Genomic DNA, 23,614 nt, shown 5'->3' with positions numbered 1-23,614 from the left:
CAGATGCTGAGGACATTGCCATGCTAAGTGCAAGCGGGCAACACGGATGATCTGTGCCACAAAAGCCAGAGGTTCCCCAAAGTCAGCTACAAACACACCCCTTGCATCCAGAGCTCCCGGTGGGGGTGGGGTGGGAGTGCTGAGCACCCAGGGCCGGCGGAGGAGGGTGAGTGCAGATGCAGCTGGGAAGGACCTAGCACTGATGGTGGTGCCCCTGGGATGTTATGTATGAGCAAAGAGGAGCCAGAAGCAGCGGATGCAGGGACATCCAACAGGGGATGGGGATGCAGCAGCTGGAAGGACATCCAGGGGCACAGGAGACTTGGGCCTTCATCATAGGTTCCCTTGCTGGATTTGCTACACACGGGTATGCATTCTCGGTGAGGGGGTGGGTATTTTGATGCAGCAGTTAAAACACTGCTTGGGATGTCTGCATCACACATGGGAAGGCCCGGTTCAATCCACCACCCCTTCAAGTTCACCATCCTATGAATGTGAACCCTGGCAGCCAGTAGTAGGTGATGGCTCCTGCATGTGGGTCTCTGCCACACATGAGGGAGTCCCAGATGAAGCCCTGGGCTCCTGGTTTGGGCCAGGCCCAGCCCTGGCTGGTACGAGCGTTTGAGGAGTAAACCAAAGTAAGGAAGAGCTCCAATTTTTGCATGAAAATACATGATTTAAAAAAAAAACCTTAAATTAATGTAATAAAACCAGCAAGCAAAAGATGATTCAGTCATTGGAAGAGCAGCAGTTCCTCAGAAAGTTAAATGGGGAAGGCTGATGCTGGGCCAGAAGAGGCGGGGTGGTGGTTAGAGATGGAGACAGGGCAGAGAGCAGGGAAGGCCGGCGCTGGCCTTCCTGCCACGTTCACAAGGGGCCTCACACTTGCAACACGCATGGGCCTTTGCAAAAGAGCTGAGTGTGGGTGCTGAGTGTGCCTGCCCTGGCCACCTGGCCACCTGCTGTGAGAGGAGAGGCTATTCCTCCCCGTCACAGGGCCTGAGCACCCGCCCCCCCAGCGCAGGACCAGCTGGCTGTGCCCTGGGACTCACCCCAGCTCCTGCCCACTCTATGCCTGGAGCACCCCTCCATTTCCGCCCCCAACCCCGCCAGCAGCACTTACTTGGCATAGGCCTTCTCCACCAGCGCACACCAGAACTCACGGCGGGAGTTGGAGTGGCAGTAGATGAGCTGGTTGTTGACGGTGGGCAGCCGGTCATCGATGACCACATCCACCCACTCGCCGAAGCGCCAGAAGTGGAAGTGGAAGATTCCCGCGTAGGCCTCAGGCTTCTCAGGATCCCATTCCTGCTCCTTCCAGTCTGGGATGACCTGGATGGAGAGAGAGACCAGGATGGGGTAGGGAGGGAAGGCATGCTAGTCTCAGCAGGGAGGAGCAGCCATGCTGGCCCAGCCAGTCCAGGGTAGCTGTGTACCGAGGCGGAACCTCTTTGAAGCTCCTCCCAGCATCTGCCCCCCCCCTCCCCATGCCTCTCCTTGCACCCTGTCCCCAACAGCCACCCAGGCCCACCCAAGTCAGAAGCCTCCTCTCCCTTTCTCTACTGGGTCAGGCCCACCCCAACCCCCAGCGTTCCTCTGGGATTTAGCTCCTGCAGCCACCACGCTGGCATCACCCAGGGACACCATACCAGCCCTCGCAGCTACACCTGCCCACGCCCCACACAGCAGTGACTAGTCCCCCAGAAAATAGGGCCCACACCCATACTGCACTCTGCGCCACTTTGCAGCCACACTGCACACCCCAGGGCGCCGACACCCCAGCTCGTGCTCAGCTCTTCCTCTGCTCAGGAGCACCACATCTGCTCTTCCTCTCCTCCTCCTCTAGCCCAGCTGACTTCCATCCGCCTCCTCCAGGAAGCCCTCCCTGCCTCAATAGGTTCCACAGTTCCAGGTACTTCTTCTCTGAGACACTGACCTCTATAATTGAGTCATGGCATGGCATCTCACCTTCTCACTGGAATGTCAGTTCTCTGAAGCAACTACAGCACACCCAGCCCCTGGCCCAGAGAGTGGGCCTGGTGAAGATGTTGGCTGAGTGAATGACCCACAGGCTTGGTGAGGAATCAACTCCCTGCCATCCATATACTATCTTAGGAAGGTCAAGCCCTGTGCTAACTGGTAAGCAAAGAGCCCCAAGCGGAGACAAACTGCTATCCATCCCCACTTGCAGATGAGAAAACCCAGGCTTGGGGAGTCTCCAGGATCACACAGCTGGGAAACACATTGTTCTTTGGCTGGCCCAGGAGTCTACTCACACAGGAGAAAGAGCTCTGCACAGCCCCAGGACAGGCACCAAAGATGCCCACAGAAGGCTGCCAGGCTAGCTGTATTGGCAGGAGCAGGGAGCAGCAGGCCCCACCCTGGCAGGGGGCACCTCCTGGCAGCTGAGGACACAGGCAATGTGGGCACGGGAAGTGATGCAGGGAAGTGAGAACCCCTCCCTCTGCCAAATCAGGGTGAGCAGCTCCCAGGCAGGATAGCAGCAGCTGACCTAGGAGGCCTAGTATGGGAAGATGGGCCAGGGTCTGTGCCAAGTCACCACATTCCCACTCCAAGGCCACAGGAGCTTCCCTGCCTGTCTGCACCAGCAGCAGGAGGTGGCAAACAGAGGCATTCCCTGGCAGGAAGCACAGGAATATGCCAAGTGCAGCGAGAGGTGGCCCTGTCATGAACATCGCCTCCTAGAGTGCCAGGCTGCTCGCTGCCACCCCTACCTGCAGGCTCTGAGGGCAACAGGGAGTTGCCAGAGGAAGGCTGCCCCTGAAGATGGACAAGTGAGGCAGACAGCACCCACCTGGGGCTTCCAAGCTGGCAGAAGCTCAGTCCTCATCCCCTCCCCAGTTCCTTGTTCCCCTTGTCAGTCAACCCCAGGTCCTTTCTAATAAAAACTCCCATCCAGCCTCTGCCCTCCGTGCTCTGGCTTTGTCAAGGTTCTCTTGAGCAGTGAGTAACCACGCCCTTTTCACAGATGGGAAGACTGATGTCCCTAGAGAAGCAGGGAGCTACCCAAAGGCACAGCAAAATGGGGAGACTAAACCAAGAACTCAGGCCCAGCCTATGGCTCCTGCCATGCCTGCCTCCCCTCTGGCCCTGCCGTGGGTGTACTGGACTGCACGGGCAGCAGCAGGAGGACCCCTGGGGGCTGCTGGCAGGCACTGCTGTCACCCGTGAGGATAATTAGCCTGACTCAGGGCTTGTTCCCGAACCCTCTGTGGCTCAGGCAGTGCTAATGATGCCCCAGGACCTGGAGATCCAGGGCAAGGGATTCCCACGGGACCTTCACTGCCCTCTCGGATTCCCTGCCCCTGGACCTAGCACGAGATGGTCTCTCAGTCCCTCTACTGTCAGCTGGGACCGTGCAGGTGAGAGAAGAGGGTCTGGGCAGGGGCAGGGATCCCAGGAATGCACGTTGAACGCTGCTCCACACACATCCAGCCACACTGGGGACAAAAGAAGTCACCCAAGTCCCTTGGGCCACAGCACAGAATCCAGTAACTAAGACCTCTGATGGTCATGGGTGGGCCAATCCCAGGGGATGGACAGGGACAACAGGGCATCACACACACACACACACACACACACACACACACACACACACACACACACAGGGATCCCAGATGCTGACAATAACAGCTACAGGAGGAGGAATAGAGGACTAGCCCAGGCTTTTCATGAAGAGAGAGACCAGCCTGGGCTCACCCCAGGGCAGCCTAACTTGGTGAAGGGATGGCCCCATCGGGCACAGAGCTGCAGCAGACACCAGAAGAAGAGACAGTGGCAAGAGCCTGCCACTGTTCAGTGGTCACTAAGTGGAAACGGAGCCCGAGACGGGGACCAATAGCTCCTACCATCACCAGAAGACCACCAGTTGGACAAGCAGGCTTCAGAGAATATATGGAAAATGGAATGAAGAGATGAGCTTTGGGACCAACACGATGGATCAATGGCTAAATCCTTGCCTTGCAAGTGCTGAGATCCCATATGGGCGCTGGTTCATATCCCAGCTTTTCGACTTCCCATCTAGCTCTCTGCTTGTGGTTGGGAAAACAGGGAAAGATGGCCCAAAGCCTTGGGACACTTCACCCATGTAGGAGACCCAGAAGAAGCTCCTGGCTTTAGATAGGCTCAGCTCCAGCTGTTGTGGCCACTTGGGAAGTGAACCAGTGGATGAAAGATCTTTCCATTTTTCCTTCTTTCTGCAAATCTGCCTTTCAGACAAAAATAAGTAAATCTTTGAAAAAGAAAGAGATGAGTTTCTTTTAGTCTAAAAAATAATCTTAACATCTGTGCAGTCTTTCATAACACAAACCTCCATGAAGTATTTGAAAAATCTCTATATAATCACGGAATTTTTAAAAGCTGCTGTTTTTTTCTGCTATTAATTTCCATTTGACTTGCATGATGGCAGCGGGGGACAGAGATTCTTCCATCACTGGATCACACCCAGCGTGTGTATGCCAGGTGTTGAAACTCCCAGGGGTGTCCCACCTGGGTGGCAAGGAGCCGTCCTGCCGCCTCCCAGCGTGTCCATCTGCAGGACGCTGGATCAGACTCCGATATGGGATGCAGTCAGCCCGAGTGGCATCTCAGCCACCATACTACACGTTCAAAAAGCATGGTTTTAAAAGAATCATTTATTTGAAAGGCAGAGTAAAAGTTGGAGGGAGAGACGGACAGAGATCTTTCCCAATCTCTCTCCTCTCTCTGTAACTCTCTCTCTCAAATAAATAAAACTTTAAAATGGAATAAACTCCTTAATTTCCTGTTCCATGAACTTTTCTGATACATGCTCATGCATGACATTTCCTGTAAAACAACTTGGAAAAAAAGTGGAAGAGTAATTAACCAACTGAAAATCTAGGCTTTTGCTTAGATTCCATTCAATTAAACAGACTATGTAACACGCGTGTCGGGAATAGAGCTGTGACCTAACAGGCTAAGCTTCTGCCTACAGTGCCTGTGGTTTTGGTTCAAGTCCTGGCTATTCCACTTCCAACCCAGCTCCCTGCTTGTGGCTTGGGAAAGCAGCGGAAGATGGCTCAAGTTCTCAGGCCCCTGCATCCACAGAAGCGACCCTGAAGAAGCGCCTGGCTTCGGACTGGCTCAGCTGCGGCCGCTGAGGCCATCGAGAGGGTGAATCAGTGTATAGAAGAGCTCTCTCTCTCCCTTCTCTCCGTAAGTAACTCTACCCTTCAGAATAAAAATAAATCTTTCTTTTTGAAGGACTCATTCTTAATTTTTTACTTTTTATACCTTTCTTTTTTAAAGACTTATTTAGTTTTATTGAAAGGCAGATTTACAGAGAGAAGGAGAGACAGAGAGAAACATTTTCCATCCACTGGTTTATTCTGCAAGGTGCCACAATGGCCAGAGCTGAGTTGATCCAAAGCCAGGAGCTTCTTCCAGGTCTCCCATGCAGGTGCAGGCTCCCAAGGCTTTGGGCCATTCCCTACTGCTTTCCCAGGCCACAGGCAGGGAGCTGGATGGAAAGTGGAGCAGCTGGAACATGAACGGGTGCTCATATGGGATCCTGACACACGCAAGGCAAGGATTTAGCCACTAGGCCATCATACTGGGCCCAAAAAATTCTTTAAAAATACATATCTATGGCACAAATTTAAAAAAAATGGGGACTTGACAATATCAGAGAATTCCTTTAAAAATATTTATTGTGGGCCCAGCGTGGTAGCCTAGCAGCTAAAGTCCTCGCCTTGAACACCCGGGATCCCATATGGGTGCCAGTTCTAATCCTGGTGGCCCATCCAGCTCCCTGCTTGTGGCCTGGGAAGGCAGTCGAGGACAGCTCAAAGTCTTGGGTTTTGGTACCTGCGTGGGAGACCCGGGAGAAGTTCCTGGCTCCTGGCTCTGGATTGGCTCAGCTCTAGCCATTGATGCCGCTTGCGGGGGAAATCAGCAGATGGAAGATCTTCCTCTCTGTCTCTCCTCCTCTCTGTATATCTGAATTTCCAATAACAATAAAACAAATCTTAAAAAAAATGAAAATATTTATTGCATATTGCTATTGTGGTTATTTATTTACTTATTTGTGAGAGGCAGAGAGAAAATTAAAGAGAGAAAAGCAGAGAGAGAAGGCAGAGAACACTCCCACGTACTGGTTCCCTCCACCGATGCCCAGTCAGCCCGGACTCCCTGTGGGTGGCCAGAACCCTTTTATGGGGCTAGCACTGCCACTGCCCTGTGTCTGCACTGGCAGGAACCCAACCCAGACAGTCCAATATGGGATGCAGACAACTTCACGCCTAGGCCTAATGCCTGCACATGGTTAGGTTATCAGTCTGGGCAATGAGCCATCAGCTTTCAGACCAGAGTAGGAGAGTTGGGCGCCAGGAGGCACCAGGCCATGCTTACTGCAGCTCTCGTGATGTGTGCAGCTGCCGTTCGTTGTCGCCGTGTCCTGGCAGCAGATACCCTGCGGGTCATTGTCACCGTGTCCTGGCAGCAGACGCCCTGCGGGTCCGCTCTGCTGAGCCTCATGGCCTCACCCTGCAGCTGTGGCTCCCTGCAAGGCTTTGCCGTGAGTGCTGGGCATCCAGCACAGGCAGCTCCTCCCTCTGGTGCCCCAACTGGCTGGAGGGAGGTATGCAGGGCCAGGCCAGGCCCTGTTCCCAGGCCCCAGGGCTGGTCATAGTGTGGCCCTGAGCAACACATGGAATGACCAGCCGTTGAGGGTGGCAGCGACCTTTGCATCCCTGTCCCTCCATGCCACCTCCAGGACTACTGGGAGAAGGACAGCTGCCAGCCTGGGGGTATCTCTTAAACCGCACAGCTGGGCAAGCAGCAGGAGTCACTCCTGGGGTGCATGGGTGACTTACATGTGTGTGCATCCACACAACCACCTGGAGACCTTGCAAGTGGGACAAAAGCTTCCCCAAAAGAAGAAACAAACTTCAACACGTGTTTTCTGTGTAGATGGGAAACTGGGGTGTGGGGCGGCTCCTCCATGGTCTGACCCTGCAGTGCAGTGAGGACGATGCAGGATGATGGGGAGGGGAGCTCTTCAGCCACCCATTGCATGGCAGTGCCCACAAATGCCCTGGGTTTTTCCCTGAGGATGCCCTCCTAGAACCATATGGCTGGGGTCAACTTCTTCTGGGGCAGCAACAGATCCAGCCTCTGCAGCAGACCCTGGCCCGGCTCCTCACAAGCGACACAGCTGGCTGTGGTGCCATCAGGAGCTGGCAGGTAGGGGGTGGGGGCTGGAACCATGTGTCTGTGTGTGTGTATGTATACGTGTGAGATCCTGGCATACAGGTGCGCACGTCTGCCTGGGACCCAGAAGAGGATGCAGCCAGGGCCACTGGCCAAGGATACAGTAGACTTTCCTGTTGCACAAGCTTTGGGGGAGGTGGGTACGGGCACTTCTAGGTCCTCAAAACGTTATGGATCCCTGAGCTGAACATGAGATTCCTTGGTTTCTAGCTTCTGATCCCTGTAGTAGATGTCATGATAGGCAGGGCCTGGGAAGGCGGATAGCCACCCCCTGCTTCCCTGGGGAATGGAAGCAGCAGCACTAGGGTGGGGTGGAGGGAGTGCATCCATCACCCAGAGATTGGGTCGAGGGTGAAGAGGCTTGAGCAAAATCCCCAGCCCCAGGGGATAGATACAGCCCCAGCTATAGTGAGCAGGCCACAGGGTCCCTCGGCCAGGGACGACTGACTCAGACCTCAGGGGCAGCCCAGGCAGGCATCTGCCATCCCTCCACTCCACCCCACGCCATCCTGCGGTGTCACCCTGTGTCACGATCTGACCCTTGTGACATCTCTGTGACTCTCCTCAGTAAATAGGTTTTCCTATTGCCTTCCTTACAGAGTAAATGAAGTGAGTAACACCAGGTCCTTACCCTGCCTGGGGCAATGGAGACAAAGGAACACAGGATGGTCATCACTCCTCCGAGTGGCCACTTAGAGTCATTCACCCATGCCAGGGCAGGTGGGACAGAACCCTCACTACTCCACTCAGGGCACAGCAGGTGTCCTGCAAAGTGGCCCCAGAGCACCCTTCCTGAGCCTCAGCTGTTGTGAGGGCCAGGTAGGCACCTCCGTCCTGGTCTCTTCTACCCCTAGAGGCACCTGCAGGCCAAGGTCAGGGGAGTCAGAGACTCCTGAGAGCTGAGCAGATGAGAGAGATACAGGATGGGGGAGGGAACAGCTCCTTGGGCGCTATGTGAGTGAGCAGTTGGGATACCCTGGTTGTGGCAGGGAGGACAGGAAGTGGTCGGAGCTGCCCAGCAAGGGTGTGCTGTGGAACAGGCAAGGGCCTGTGAAGCCTGTCAGCAGTCAGGCAGAAGTGGGGTCCTTCCCAGACAAATCCATAAGCACAGAGCTCCATCTACGGGAGGAAGGAAGCCCAGCTAGAAACCTGAGCCCGGACCCTGGCACCAGCCCACCCCAGACAGTCAGTGTAATGGGTCCAAGGTCCATAAGCCCAAAATCTGGTCTATCCACACCCAGACTTAGCCCAGGCCTCTGTGTCCCAGTTCTCTTTGTCCCAACTCACAGACATGATAAGTGGCCTGGTGGGGCAGGTGTGGCCACATCAGTGCCCCAAGTCCTTCACGGGATCAAGAGTTTAATAATCCCATAAGGCAGGGCTGCGGGGATCCAGAAGATGACAGAACCTCTGGCAATTCTGAGACTGGAAAAGGACCAGGGGCTGTGTGAGGACACACAGCAAACAGTAGACACTCAACTCCAGCCAAAGCACCCACCCTACCCCTAGGTCACTCCCCTGTTCGTCTGTCTCTGCCAGCCCCACCCTGCAAGGGAGGGAGACTCTGGCCAGCCTGGCTCAGAGACCTTCCCCCACCTGTCCTGGGGGAGGCAGAAGCCTTGGGCTGCTCCCCCCACCCACGCAGGGTAGCAGGTATCCCTCCAAGCCCAGTTGGCAGGGATGGTGGGAGCAGGGAGGGGAGCAGGGAGGAGCCCTGGGCACGGGGGGGTGTTGCTGCTGAAGGACAGGACACTCACGGTTAAAGACTGCAAAGCTCTAGGACAAGGACACAGGCTTTATTGGGGACAAGCAGCAGCAGACATGGCAGTGGCACTAGAGGAGGTGGCACAGGGCAGGGGACGGACAGCCCAGGACAACAGGCTCCCGGTGGCTATAAAGAGGGATCAATCAGTAGCCAGAGGGTGGCAGAGGAGAGGCAGCAATGGGAACCTTGGCAAGCTCCCCCATAGGACCCTGACCCCAATCAATGTGTGTCCCCTCTGATGGCGGAGGGTGGGGCTTGCCCCCCTGGCAGCTCTACCGACGGGGAGAGTGCTTGGTGCCTGTTCCCAAGATCCTCAGTTGCCGCATCAGCAAGTGTCTGGCTGGTCAGGGACCCACACAGGGCTGCCCTTGGGACGGGGCACTGGGGTTCTTGCTGGGGTGCCCTTGGCTGCCACCCACCAGGGAGCAGGTCAGGCCTCCCACTCTGGGCCTATGTAACATGAACAGAAACAGGGCCCAGAGCAGAATCTGCCGATCCCCAAGCCTCAGTTTCCCCAGCTGTTTGGGGCTGTGCAGTCTGAGTCCAGCACTGCTGTTGCCCACAGCCAGTCACTGTTACTGCACACATCCTGCTCCACCCAACACCTTTCACCTCCTCTCCCCCACACCAGTCAATAAATTCCAGAAATATCAACACAGGTGATAGCCGGATGAAACCCGGAGTGGCGCCAAGCAGTGAGTGACCAAAGCCTCGCTCAGCAAGGGAGACATTTGAGGTCTTGGGCCCTACTCCAGCATCACCCAGCCAGAGGGTGATGAACCTTGTTCTGAACCTTGACCTACCAGGTGAAACTAAGTCTCCAGTTCCAGAAGCCCCTCTGAAGACCCCTGATGCCAAACCTGCACGGTGGGCACAGCCCCCCAGATCCTGTCCACGTGGCTGCTGCATGCAAAGACGAGGAGTTCTGCACATGACTTCCCACGTGTCCGCCTGAATCTACAGCTCCATCCTGCTGCCCTCCCCACTCCATCACACAACCAGTGCTGGGCCTACTGGCCTAGCCACACCCACTGACCAAGCACCACCACTTCTGGGCACATGCTGAGGATCCCCAGGGCCGCATGGGGTCACACCAGACTGTGACAGGAGCAGTGCCTTCCTGGGTCCTTGGGCCTCCAGATGTGGGATGGGGGGAGCGGTGACCCCCTGCTTGCTGGAGTCCTCGGAGCCACTTCCCTGTCCCGTTGGTCCTGGCTGGTGTTCCAGATCTTCTGATGGATCTCCCCCACTTTTTCTCTCTCATTCTTCTCCATGATCGAGTAGGGGCCGTCACCACTGCCCTGACCACACAAGCCGCCCAGGCCTCCACCGGCTATAGCAGCAGCTTCTAAGCTAACAGCCTCACACTCTCCTTCCTGGGAGCTGCATGAAGGAGAGAGCATCGGGGATGGGGAACTCAGCTCAGCTGATGAGCACAACTGCTGGAAGAGCATCACCCCCAAATACCCCAGGGGGAAGGAGACAGCGGCAGGGGTGAGGGCAGCCGGGCAGGCAGGAGGAGGGGTGGGTGGCAGTGAGGAGCCGGTGTCAGAGCTGGTTAAAGACCACGGAGGCCTTGAGGTTGGCGGGCTCGAGCCCCTCGCCGAACGTGATGAGGAAGTACATGACCTTACGGATCTTCGCCAGGTCCGACAGGCGCTCGCCGAACTCCAGGGCATCGGCCTCGTTCCAATCCATGGCGTCTGAGTCCTCCTTGCGCCAGAAGATGGCGGCGGGGTCGAGCAGCTGGCGCGTCATGAGGTTGGTGAGGTCGGGCGTCCAGTTCTGCGAGGTGCCCGTGATGGTGACCTTGCCAGGCTTGTCCAGCTCCACATTCCAGCGCTCGAACTGCAGCTTGTGCTGCTGGACGAAGTCCAGGCGGTACACGGACTCGGCAGGCCGCAGCAGCTTCTCGCCGTCCTGGCGCTTCTCCCCGCGTTGCTTCAGGCTCTCCACGCGCAGACGCATCTGCCTGGTCAGGTCCTTGTCCAGGACCAGCGGCATGTCCAGCTGCGGCCGCTGTGGCGCGTCCTCCGCCATGGCCCAGGCGCGGCTGCTGCTGTTGCTCCCTCACTCGCCAACACCAAGCAGCCAAGTGGGGCTGGGGCACCCAGGGCCACCTGGAGAACAGCCTGCCCCAGAAGCCCCGCCTCCCCTTCCACCCACTCCTCTTTGCCACTGGCCCGACCAGCACACCTCCAGGTCTCACAAATGCAGCGTGCGCAGAGCGGGTGTCCTCCGATCTGCCCCTGCTCTCCTCGCCCCAGCAGTGGCAAAGCAGGCACTGCAGGCAGGCGGCGGGGCCACAGTTCCTTAGGGACCAGGCCGCTGTTGGCAACTGCTGTGGCAACAGCCCTGACTACCGCGATGGGCTGGGAGCTGGCTTGTTTGTGCAGAAGTGAGAACTTGCTTCTGGGCAGTGTGTGGGGGCAGAGGGCATGGGAGAGAGAAACAGGCCACATACACCCTTCCCCCAGGATGGGGTCCAGAGGATACACCTGACTTGAGATCTGAGGTGGCCACACCACACCCAGGAGTCACTCCCCCACACACAGTCCCTGAGCTTATCACTACCCTCTCCCATGCCCTCTGCCAGGCCTCGGTCCACCAGGAGGTTGTGGCTCTCAGGCTTTCCTGAGCATTCAGAGGCACCTGCGGAACTGCAAACTCAGCCTGCAGATGGACAGGTCTCTGACCAAGCCTGGGAACGCTCATTCCTTACAACCTTTCCAGAGGACCTCGGCTGCTGGCCCTGCCTCAGTTCTGCCCCCTGGCTGCCACACAAGTGGGCTCTGTCGAGACTGGACCCCTCAGTTTGCTCCACCTGTGCAGAGACCCTGTGCCCCCACCCCCTAGGGATGGAGGCCCACGAAGATCCATAAAACGGCCATCTTGCCAGAGCCTGAGGCGGTGTCAGGAGCTCAGCTATTCCGTGAAGGTGCAAGGCAGTGCAAGGACATGTGAGAGTGGCTGGCTACGTAGGAACGCCAGGCAGACACACACAGCAAACAAACTGAAGACAGGCCCAGGTGGAGCAATAGAGAATGATCTGAAGGCTCTAGTGGACCACAAACACAGACCATGCATGGCTAGATGTGGTTGAAGTGACTGCCAGGATCTCGCAAGACAGAGCCTGTGGCCCATAAAAACACCTGCAGCCCCAGGGGCACTCCTGGGGCCGATGTGGCCCCTCTGCCAGGTGGAGGGGCCCACTCCCAGCGAGATGTGGCACCACATGACCCTCCAAACCATCTGCTCTTGGGCTGGAGGGGCAGGCCAAGGATCTCACCTGGGAACTATTCCCACTCTTGCCTACGTTCAGGTTCGCCTCGGATCTGAGCGCCGGTTTTGTGTTTCAGCCTCACAGTGAGTCCAGAAGCCATGGAAGGACAGGGACAGTCCCCTCCACCCAGGAGCCTGTCCTGGGTGTGTCCAGGGCAAGCATGCCCCCAGGGCCCTTCAGTCTGGCTCAGGCCAGCCAGGGCAGGCCAGGCCCCATGGCAGATGCTCAACCAACCACTCACATCCTGGCTCAGCATAAGTCCACTGCTCTGACTCGGGGAGCACAGAAGGCCCCCACCAAGGAGCCCAGAGAAGGGGGAGACCCCTGTCACATAACAGAGAAAGGGGGCAGCAGTGTTGCAGCACAGTGGGCTAAGATGCCACCTGCGGCACCACCATCCCATATGAGCACTAGTTGGAGTCCCAGCTGCTCTGCTTCTAATCCAGCTCCCTATTTATGGCCTGGGAAAGCAGCAGAGCATGGCTCAACCTTCCACCCCCATGTGGGAGACCCAGAAGAGGCTCTAGGTTCCTGACTTCAGACTAGCCTAGTTCTGGCTGTTGCAGTCATTTGGGGAGTGAACTGTAGCTGGAAGATCAACTTCCTTTCTCTTCCTCTCTCTACCTTCCTGGAGAAGGGGACATGTGTGTCCATGTGAGGGAGCAGGGCTGCAGGGCAGGCTGAGCAATCCCCGCCCTCTCCAGGAAGAAACCAGGCCAGGCAGGGGAGGCCCTGCAGAGCAACAGGCCCAAGAAGGGAGGGGTGACAACAAACAGGGTGGGTCATCAGGGGCAGCGGGAGGCAAAAGGCTCCGTAATGAGCACCCCAGGGCCTCCCTCCAGTCCCCAGGGCCCCTCACCACAACAGCACCCAGAGGTAGAGTGTAATTAGCTAACCGCACCCAGCCCTGCCCCAGCGCCTGGGGGAAGGCCCAGGCTGGGGGCCCCAGCAACGCGCAGGAGGAACCAGCAGTCTGGCTAAAGGTCACCCAGCATCAGCCTCTGGCTGCCCCTGGGCCTGCACTGCCTCCCTCCAGGCCAGGGCAGGGTCCACAGCACGTTGGGGCTCCAAGGGGCAGGCCTCTAACAGGCCCACTATGGGGTTGCTGCTCTTGCTGGCCCTGACCGCATGGGTTAACCTTCTCATGCTGGTGCCCTGCTGGGTTCAGCACACAGAGCAAGCTGGGCCAGGCTGGCCTGCAGGGAGCTTACCCCGAGGGGAAAGAAGGCAGGAAAACAGGTGATTACAAGCTAGGCTGGGTAGTGCAGGCTGGCCCAATAGAATCCCTCCCCCCTCAGGACCAGACCAAGCCCCACATGCAAGAGGAGTCTAAAGGCTGGGGAGTGGAGGCAGCCCCCAACAGAGACAGCTGCAGGCCCTTGCACTCCTCAAGTGAAAGGATCCCAGATGTGTCCAAGGATCCTCCTTACCCCCAGCTCAGCGACCAAGGCACAGCCATGGTCTCTGCTGAGGTGCCTGGGACCCAAAGCTGGCAGCTGCCCAACCTGCACAGGGACAGCAGGGGCCTAACTCTGTGGATGTTCTCTCCTCCCTGGGACTTTGAGAGGCAGTACCACCTGCTGTGCACAGGATGAGAGAACAGGGCACCACCTAGAGGCAGCCTGGGCCAAGGGCACAGCACCCTCTGATGGCTGAGGGACACCTCAGAGACCCAGGAGAAGCTCCTTCAGAACCTCACACCTGCTTTGCAGAGAGTCCCTGGCGTATAGGTGCTAGGACCTGAGCACCAACCAGGGCAGCCTCGGGCACTAGGCCTTATGCCGTGCAAGGTGCCTGATGGACAGGAATCCATTGTTCCCTTGCACCTGCCTGTGAGGCCTGAGTTTTGCAGACTGAGCAAGTAGAAGCCAGCAACAGAGCCACCAAGTGGGGGAAGCTGAGGCTCAAACCCCAGCCTGTGAGGCTCTTGGGTCCCACTGCCAACATCCCTATTGCACAGGTATGTCTCCTGCCAAGGGGCTCTGGGGCTACTCACCTGTGGGGGGGACATGATAGAACCAACTTGTTGGGGAAAAGGGGTCACACAGACTCCTGGAACCTACACCTGGGTCCGGCTGATGGGTAAGGGAAGACGGTGACACCTGTCTGGTACTGGAGACCCAGGGGTCCTTCCCTAGCCATCTCCTGCACACCTGCCATGCTCAGACAGGCTCACCTGTACAGCACTGGCCTGCATTCCCCTCCCCTACTCCTTGACTCACCTTCTGCCACAGGGACTCGCGGGAGGCGAGAGACGAGCAGGCCGCTACGAACCAGCAGTTGCCCACCTGGCCCTGGTGCAGGTCATGGGAGCTGATGCCATCCACAAAGAGGCGAGGGTCCTCACAGATGTCCTACAGTGGTGAGGGGAGACCATGAGGTCAGGGACACCGGCCACCCCCGGTAGAAAGGAGGCTTGTGTTCAGTGTGACCCACCCGCTCCCCCAAACCCACTTTTCCCTGGTCCAACTGCAGAGTCTGTGCTAACCAGAGAACGTTCTGCAGCTGAGGAACTGCCAGTGACTGGGAACTGCAGGAGGGTGCCAGGATGCTGGATCTGGGGCCAGACTGCCCTCCCCACTGGCCAGCCAGCAGAGCCTGTCAGGAAAAAGCAGGGTGGGGTACCGGGAGGACAGGTGATAACCATAAAGGGAAGGAAGTTGGAAGCTGGGAGTTGGGACCCTGGGTGGCACTCCCTGCCCTGCAGTCTCCCCTAGTCTCAGGCCATCCCAGGAAGAGGGGCTGCCATTGTCCACAGGGAGTACAAGGATTGACAAAGCCATGCAGTACGTAAACACCCAAATGCAGCAGAAAGTCATTTAAAAACATTGTTCCATTTAGTCGCTTGACAGCAGGCAAAGAAATCCAAGAAGAGAAAAAGACAGAGATATTGTCCATTTGTTGGTTCACTCTCCAAGTGTTCACAATGATCGGGCTGCCCTAGGCTGAGCTGGAAGCCGGGAACTCAGTCTGAGCCTCCCACATGGGTAGCAGGGACCCAAGTGCTCAGGCCATCTCCGTCTGCCTTCAGGGCTGAGCATGAGCAGTTAGCTGGAATTGGCAGTGGAGCCAGGACTTGGTGCCGAGGACTCAGATAAGGGATGCAGGCACCCCGAAGGAAGCTTTAACCCCTGCAGCAAGACCTGCTGCCACAAACTCCTTCTTGTGGTTTTCTACAGAGATCAACTGGTGTGGCCCAAGGCACCGAGCCCAGGACATGGTCTGGAAGTCAGGGCAGGGCAATGAGTCATGCCAACCAACAGGCCTCAGGCCAGCCCTTCCTAGTTCCCAAAGCCTTGGCTCTGCCTGCCATGGCGGGCTCTGGAATTGACCGTTTTCTGGACCTGATCCCACCCACAGTGCTGGGGCCTGGGCTTCCCATCTCTTTGTGCTGGGGGGGGGGCTGGGGGGGGGGCTCTTCCTTTACACCCCCCAGGAACCAAACCCCAGCTCCAGTCGGGGGGAGGAGGAAGCCCAGCAGCCCCTCTGGGCCTGGCTTCCTCAGCTGGAGTCATGCACCATCCACACTGACCAATCCCCCTGGAGAAAAGTACCTAGCCTAGTGCCTAGCCAGTGGGCCTCTGTTTACACTTTCAGATGCTGGAAGCCATGACTTCATCTGGACTGGTGACCTTCATGGTCCTTAGCATCCCACCACAAGCCAAGCTGAGCAGCTGGCAGATCCCTGCAGGAGCACCCAGCTTGGTTCCCAGCCTGGCCCTAGGTGACCAACACAGACCCCTGAGCCTCTACTTGTCTGATGTGGGACCAACAGCCAGGCTCTGTAGAACCATGGATGAACAGAATTTTCCCCCTTTCCCTGGGCAAGCAGGGCTCTTCTTGGGCATGCAGGGCCACACAGGCCCACTTCTCTCAGCATCCTCCCTGCACGGAGCTCTCCTTGGTATGGCCTTCCATGTGCCAGGCACTACAAAGGTTCCCTATGGCCCGGGAGGGGGCAGTAACACAATTCTACAGGTGAGAGGTTGCATCACACGCCTTGCCACGCAGCTGGGAAAGGATGAGGCAGGCCTCTGCCTGTCTCCACCTCAGCAGGTGCTCCTGGACCAATTCAAGTGCAAGACAGAGCGACGTCCTATTTCAGGCAGTCAGCAGAGGCCAGCAGAGGGCAGCAGAGTGCTGCTCCCCACCTGCAAGCTATGTAACTCCGGACCTGTGGCTCCACCTCTCCTGTGCTTCCATGGCCCCAGCAGGACTGCTATCCCTTCAGGGTTGAGCAAATATTCCTCCATAGACCACAGACATGGGACATGCAGCAGTGGAAATGGGAAGAAGGGCCCTGCGTACCCACTCAGATGTTTGGGATCCCTGTGCCCAAGTGGAGGGCATAAGTGACCACTCCTGCCAGTTTTGATGGCAGAGTGAGCCAGGGCCAGGCTGCAGGGTGGCTTCCCCAGGGCACGGGTATGCACGTTGATATGGAGACATCACAGGAAACATCTTGTCCCAAGGCCAAGTCTGCTGCCTATCTTGTCTCCCAGGCCTGGCCACACCCAGCCCAGCCTCTGGGCCCCGGCAGCTGGGACTAAGCATATGCCTGCGACGCCAGGGAGGCAGGCCAGGTGGGGTGGCAGGGGGCCTTCCGTGCCTCTATGTGGAGAACCCTAGACACCCCGTGCCATGGAAGAGAAGGCCCCTGCTTGGCAGCCCCAGCTCTGTAGACATGGGGGAAGCTGTCTTCAGAGAACCCTCACCTTTCAGTCATTGCCATTGCCCTGGGATGCAGACACAATGGCCCCACTCTACGAAGGAGGAGTGATGACATTCAAGGTCAAGAGGCAAGGCAGTGGCCGGACAGACGAGGCAGCAGAATACCTCACTGAACAGCCCAGCCAGGGCCAGAGCCCACTATCATGGTGAGGCCCTGTGCCCAGCACAGAGCTGTAGCCCTGGGTGCTTCTCTATCCCTGGGAAGAGGGACCGTGCCTGGGAATCAGGTTAGTAGAGTCCACTGTGGACTCACTGTGGCAGGGCCGGGAGCCGGGATGCCAGGCTGCTGAGGAGGTATGGCCTGGGGCTCCCACCACACAGAGGCTGGGGCTCACCAGCTCCATCTTGGTGCCAGCTGGGACCTCCCCAGAGTCCCGAGGTCCTGAAGGACATCTCTAAAGGCTCATGAGGACCAGGCACCTGTGGCAAACTGGGCACCATGTAAAATCACCCTGAAAGACAACTGCCGCCAGCATCTCCTCCTCACAGGTGAGACAATCCAGGTACAGAGAGGTCGCGTCACCTGCCCAAGCTATGCAGAAAGAGGCGACCAAGACGCAAGCTCGGCCAGCCTCACTCCAGGCCCTCTATGTCACCAGCCTTCCTCCTTCCTCCACCTGTCCCCAGCAACAGCCCAGGGCGTGTTGCCTTGCAAGCTGAAGGAAGGGGCGGGAGAAGTACACTCCTTCACTGCTACCAAGCACAGGACCAGTGAGTTGGGCTCAGGGCCAACATGCGTCATTCTACTGCCCTGGGCCACCGTCTGCACACTGGCCACAGGAATGGGTCTCAGAAGGTGAGCCTCCTGGTCAACACGCCTCTAGGACACAGCCTTCTGCAACTGCAGTCAGCTCCTCTCCCGGCCCCACCCTCCCAGCCCGTCAGACCAGCTCCGCCAGATGGCAGGCCACAGGCTAACCCACACCCTCTGTGCACAAAAGGAAACCGGTGCCGGCCCCTGTGTAGAAACAGGAATGCAGCATGCAGCCAGCCACCTGTGCTCCACCTGCAGAGGTCCGCTGGCCCTGCCCCGCACTGTCCTGGACGCCCACCTTTACCCCCATACCTTCCTGCTAGACTCTCAGATAACGGAAGTGGGGCCCTGCTGCACTGGTAGCAACACTCGTCCCCTGCAACACTCCTTCCCCTGGCTAGCCCACCTCCACAAGGCCTTCCCTCACCCCATGGCACATTCCCAGGTAGGACAGAGGCTCAGACGGGCTGAGTGTGCCCCTAGCTGCCAGGCCCCAGAGCCAATCACCTGCTGCATAGTAACAAGCACCTGGTGAGGAGCAGAACCTTCACCAGGACAAGGCCCTGGGGCAGAGCTGCCAGCCGCCAGACTGCCTCGGGACAGCTCAGGACTGATGCCACTCCAGGACCCCAACCAGTGTTCCCCCATGAGCTCCTTGGGCCAATGTCCAGGTACGGGGGTGAGGCCCTACAGGATGACAAGGGGCCCCTGGATCAGGGGGAGGAGGCAGGTGGCTCCTGTCCAAAGCCCTGGGAACCCCCAGGCCTCGCTGACTGTCCCTTTTCTTCTCTTACTTCCTTGCCAGGGCTGGGAGGGAAGCCAAAAGATGTTTACTGTCCTGGGAGGAACAAACAATAGGCCCGCCTCACTAGCCATCTTCCTGAGCCACAGATCTGAAACATCCAGGTGACAGCTGCATGGCAGGAGGGTGGGACAGGGCAGCTAGGGCTAGGTTGAGTTCTAGCTAGGGGCCTAGAGCTGAAGGTCTACAGCCTCACAAAGGGCCCTTTGAGGCTGGCTGCCTTCCCCACCCACTTGACAAAGGAGGGGGAGGAAGGCGTGGGAGTCGGGCTGGAGGTTCCCTGGGGGATCCGGACATGTGACACTAGGGTCAAAGATTCTATGGCTGCGGCTCAGCTGGCTGAGGTCACAGGCATCCAGGCCCCTGTCCTGGAGTCAGTACAAGCAGCTAGGACCAGTCTCTACTGGTCACCTGTGGGGTGATCCCAGGCATGTCCATGGAGTGATCCCAGGCATGCATCTCCCTGCTGAATCCCTACCGAGTCCCTACTCACTGCCTTTTCCAGGAAGCCTGGGGCTGGGAGCTTTGGCCCATGCAAAGCCAAAGCTGTCACACAGGCTAACAGCCTGTCTTTCAATGTCCCCACTACCCTCAGACAGGAGCTGAGTGCCCCAGGTCCCAGCTGCATTGCTGCTGAGAGCGCAGGGGGGCCTGGGCCTGGGGGTCTTCACTGACTCTAAGCTTCCTGCCAGTGCAGACGCTGGCAGGCAGGAGGGATAGCTTAAGTAATTAGGTTCCTAAGGGGCAGCACTGTGGGATAACAGCTTCAGCTACCACCTGCAACATCAACATTCCCTGACGGAGTGCTGGTTCGTGTCCTGGCTGCTCTACTTCCGGTCCGGCTAACAGCCTGGGAAGGCAGTGCAAGATGGCCCCAGTACTTGGACCCCTGCACCCATGTGGGACACTGAGATGAAGTTCCAGGCTTCTGACTTTAACCTGGCCCTACTCTGGCTGTTGAAGCTGTTTGGGGATGAACTAGCAAAAATTCTTTCTTCTGTGTGTGTGTGTGTGTGTGTCTGTCTCCCTTCTCTGTCATTTTTTGATATAAAAATAAATTGTTAAGGGCCCGGCGCTGTGGCTTAGCAGCTAAAGTCCTTGCCTTGAACTCACCGGGATCCCATATGGACGCCAGTCCTAATCCCGGCAGCTCCACTTCCCATCCAGCTCCCTGCTTGTGGCCTGGGAAAGCAGTCGAGGATGGCCCAAAGCTTTGGGACCTTGCACCCGCATGGGAGACCTGGAAGAGGTTCCTGGTTCCCAGCTTCGGATCGGCACAGAACCGGCTGTTGTGGTCACTTGGAGAGTGAATCATCAGACGGAAGATCTTTCTCTCTGTCTCTCCTCCTCTATGTATATCTGACTTTGTAATAAAAATAAAATAAATCTTTAAAAAAAAAAATAAGAAATTGTTAAAAACAAACCAACCAGGCCCGGTGTGTTGGCCTAGCAGCTAAGGTCCTTGCCTTGCACACACTGGGATCCCATATGGTCGTTGGTTCTAATCCCGGCAGCTCCACTTCCCATCCAGCTCCCTGCTTGTGGCCTGGGAAAGCAGACCAGGACGGCCCAAAGCCTTGGGGCCCTGCACCCCCGTGGGAGACCTGGAAGAGGTCTGAGCTCCTGGATCAGATCGGCGCAGTACCGGCCATTGTGGTCACTTGGGGAGTGAATCATCAGACGGAAGATCTTTCTCTGTCTCTCCTCCTCTCTGTATATCTGACTTTGCAATAAAAATGAATAAATCTTAAAAAAAAAAAAAACCCAGTCCCTGCCAGCCACATAGAAGACCTTAATTGAGTTGCTGGCTTTAGGTCGGTTAAAGCCCAGCCCCAGCCAGCAGGTATGGGATCTGGGGAGTGAACCAGCTGATGGAATTTCTCTCTGCTTCTGTCTGCCTCTCAGACTTACCGAGGAAGAGAGAAGAGAAACTCATCTGGCAAGGCAACACACTCCAGGCCAATGCCCGAGGCCAGGGCCGCCTCGCTCAGCCTCACCAATATTCCTCCTAATGGCTTTTGGATGGGTTCTGGGCCTCAGGCCAAGCTCCTCGGCACTTCCTCTCTTTTAATCCTCACAACAACCTTTTGAGGGCAGGCATTATTATTTTTTACTACAATTATTATTGACCAATCAGCATCGTAAATGCTCCTTATTCACACAGCCAGTGACTACTCCAAAATCATTACAGTAATAATCAGGAAGTAGCTCCCACACACTTGAACTTCACTCTATTTCTTACTCAGAAAAAAAAAGTCACACCCATATCAGCGCATTCTGATCCCAGAAATGACCCAAGGGAAAGTGGCGGGCATGTGGGCCTGGCTGGGTGGTGTGGGCCACGGTGCTCCTTGCCCAATTTAGCCAGCAACCGGGGCAGGAGAGATTGTGGCAGGGACGTGGAGGAGGAGGTCCTTCCCCATGGTCCTTGGGTGTCCCCGTCTCTCCTCCGCCCTCCAAGTCCCAAACCCAGCACTGACCTTGGGCCTCTTCCACCGGACGGCAGGCCCTGGGGTGGCCTTGTAGTAGAGTGAGTCATCCGTGGCAGGAAAGTGGGGGTCCTCAAAGAGCACCTTCTTGCGCTGGCAGCTCCGCTTCAGGGCCGCGTAGTCCTGCTCCTCGTAGGCCTTCACGCAAGAGAACATGGTGGCTGCTGCCTCGGGCCGGGCCCCAGGGACACCTGTGGGAAGGGAGGCAGGAGGGGACATCACATACTGTGGTCCCCGGCACAACCAGCCCCGTGTGCTCCCACCCTGCCACCCAGCAGGCATGGTGTGTCTCAGTCACACAGCTGCCCCTGGGGCAGAGTGGGGAAGGGAGCGGCCCATCACCTGGTTCTGAGCCCCCTCATCTGCCTCTCTGCCTTGTGCAACCTGCTCCCCTGTGACAGCCCTGGCTGAATCAGATGAAAGACCGATTCCTGCTGCTCCCAGCTGGCGCCAGGCGGCAGGAAAGCAGCGCCAGGCCAAGCACCACCTGGCGGCCCAGCATGGGCACAGCTTATGGCCCCTACCATCCTTCACACACCTCTGCAACCAACACCTCAGGTTCAAGGGAGCAGCTCCCAGCTCCTGGGCCTCCCTTTCCTCCCTGGGGATCCACAGGATCCCAGCCAGGCTCCCTGAACTCTGTGCCCATACACACCAGGCAACCCAGACGGGGAATGGCTCTGGTGAGCAAACCACACCCTGGCCACGCCCCAGTCCCTCAGATTCCACCCACCTGAGCCGCTGTGGAGTTCAGCACCCCCAGATCTGCTCCCCAGGGGTCTGCCCAGGATGGCACTCTAGTTCCATCCAGGTACGGATCTGAGGAAAAGTGGAGCCTAGCAAACTGACTTCCAGAGCGAGCTGAGAGTAAGTCTGATGCAGGTGCCACTCCCAGCTATATTCTTATCCACTGTGTGACCCAGGCCAGTCACTCAGCCGAGCCTCCTCTCTGGATCTGGACAGGTAGCAGGGTGGGGCAGCCACACGGCTGGGTCCCTACTGCCCCTGCTGTCGCTGTATCTCCCACCCCCATACCCACCAGGGCCTGATCATCTGTCCCAGTCCCAGTGTCCCACTATATGACCCCAGGCTGACCACTTGACCTCTCTGGCTGCCCCTCTGCTCAGGGAGGCCAACAGTCCTGCGCCCCACCCCCAGCCTGGGAGGCCTAAGAAAGTGGTGAAGGCTGCAGAGCCAGTTCCTGGTACACATTTACTGAAAAGTCATTAGCAGCCTGGGTCCTGGCTGGGTCAGCTCAGGAAGCAATTTAAGCTGTGAGAATTAGATCAGAGAAGCTGAGAGCAGGAGCCAGTGTTGGCAATTCCAGGATTTCGGAGCCCCCGGGGCCCAGAGAGGGGGAGCAAGCTGGCTGAGACCACACAGCCAGACTAGAGGAGATGGAAGGCTCTGGTTGCTGCCATGGATCAACATGGCCTGGGGGGTCTGATCCAAGGGGGAGGTGTGGGGGCTGGGAGGGAGGCTGGAAGGTCTAACACAGTCCAGCCATCCCTCAAGCCTCACCTGGCCACTGGCCAGCCCTGGCCCAGGCACAGCCCGCTACACCTTCTGGCTCATGAGGCTGGCACCCCAGACAGGCCAGGAAACAGCAAGCCAAGCCTGCTCTAGAAGCACCGAGTCCCCTTTCTGTGGGCTGGGGTTTTGGGTGTGGCCCTCTCTATTTTTTTTTTTTTTAATTTTGACAATCTTTACATAGTTAATTAGGGTAAAAAGGTTCAAGGGCTACAGGAAAGTGGGTAAGACTATTATTTTTTCCATATTGTTTCCTTCATGTTTAAAGGGGGATATTAAGGGAGAAGGCCCACCCAATTTCCCACCCTCCTCAGGTCCCGGATGTAGGGCATGCTCTGAGGTTCTTGCTCAAGTGGTTTTGATATTTCAGTAGTTATGAATCACTGCCAATTTTGCCACTCCAAACACTATGAGGTCTTTGAAGAATCCACTGATTGACATAGTCCATCACAGAGTCTCTGTTTGCCCTGTATTTCGCTGCCAACACATAGCTGAGATGGCTGGTTGACCTGTTCTGCTTCTCTCTTTTCTTGGTTAGGGTTCTGAGTCCGGCATTTCTATTGGGGAGATCTCCAAAGAAACTTTGTCTGAAGTGTTCTTAAACCAGATTCTTGTATGTGCTAGCAAGTACAGGGCCCGGCACAGTCCATCGGTGGCCCTCTCTATTAAGTTTAGGCTGAGCGTAAACCCTGGGAGGTGTCCAGGACATGGAGCTCCCTACCGTCCTGCCAACCTCAGCTGGCTTCCTCCACTCTGGGCCCAGGGTCCTGTGGCTATAAGTGCCTGGCAGTTTCCCTAAAGCTGCATACTCCAGGGCCTTTGCACAAACATCCTCCTACAAGGTACCACTGCCTTGGCCATCACACAGTGCCCGGTCTGTACTCTCCAGTCCTCACTGGCCCAGCCCACGCCCCTGCAGGGCAGGTTCCCTGTGCAGCTCCCCTCTGGAACCCCAGGGTCTGAGTGGAGGGCAGAGGTGCCTAGTGCATCAATGAGGGTGCGTGCAGGA

The 23,614-nt window shown here is 57.2% G+C and overlaps 2 protein-coding genes across 2 annotated transcripts in view; both read right to left on the bottom strand.

The window, feature by feature from the left end:
- CAPN5 (calpain 5) overlaps window positions 1-23,614 on the bottom strand; it is a 54,747-nt gene that overhangs the window by 8,837 nt on the left and 22,296 nt on the right. Inside the window, exons 2-4 of the mRNA XM_040964205.1 lie at window positions 21,067-21,266; window positions 14,522-14,653; window positions 1,124-1,332 (exon numbers count right to left, since the gene is read on the bottom strand). Coding sequence (XP_040820139.1) covers window positions 1,124-1,332; window positions 14,522-14,653; window positions 21,067-21,231 — 506 coding nt within the window. The 5' untranslated portion in view covers window positions 21,232-21,266. The remainder of the gene's footprint in view (window positions 1-1,123; window positions 1,333-14,521; window positions 14,654-21,066; window positions 21,267-23,614) is intronic.
- LOC121145399 (olfactory marker protein) lies at window positions 10,565-11,068 on the bottom strand. Its single transcript, XM_040964206.1, has one exon. It carries the CDS (start codon window positions 11,054-11,056, stop codon window positions 10,565-10,567), a length of 492 nt encoding a protein of 163 aa, XP_040820140.1. The 5' UTR covers window positions 11,057-11,068.

This window comes from Ochotona curzoniae, unplaced genomic scaffold, assembly GCF_017591425.1.
Source record: "Ochotona curzoniae isolate NIBS_2020 unplaced genomic scaffold, NIBS_Ocur_1.0 scaffold_3223, whole genome shotgun sequence".
In the NCBI taxonomy this organism is placed as follows: domain Eukaryota; kingdom Metazoa; phylum Chordata; class Mammalia; order Lagomorpha; family Ochotonidae; genus Ochotona; species Ochotona curzoniae.
Note: the sequence above shows the minus strand (reverse complement) of the source record. Positions and strands in the feature narration are given on the sequence as shown.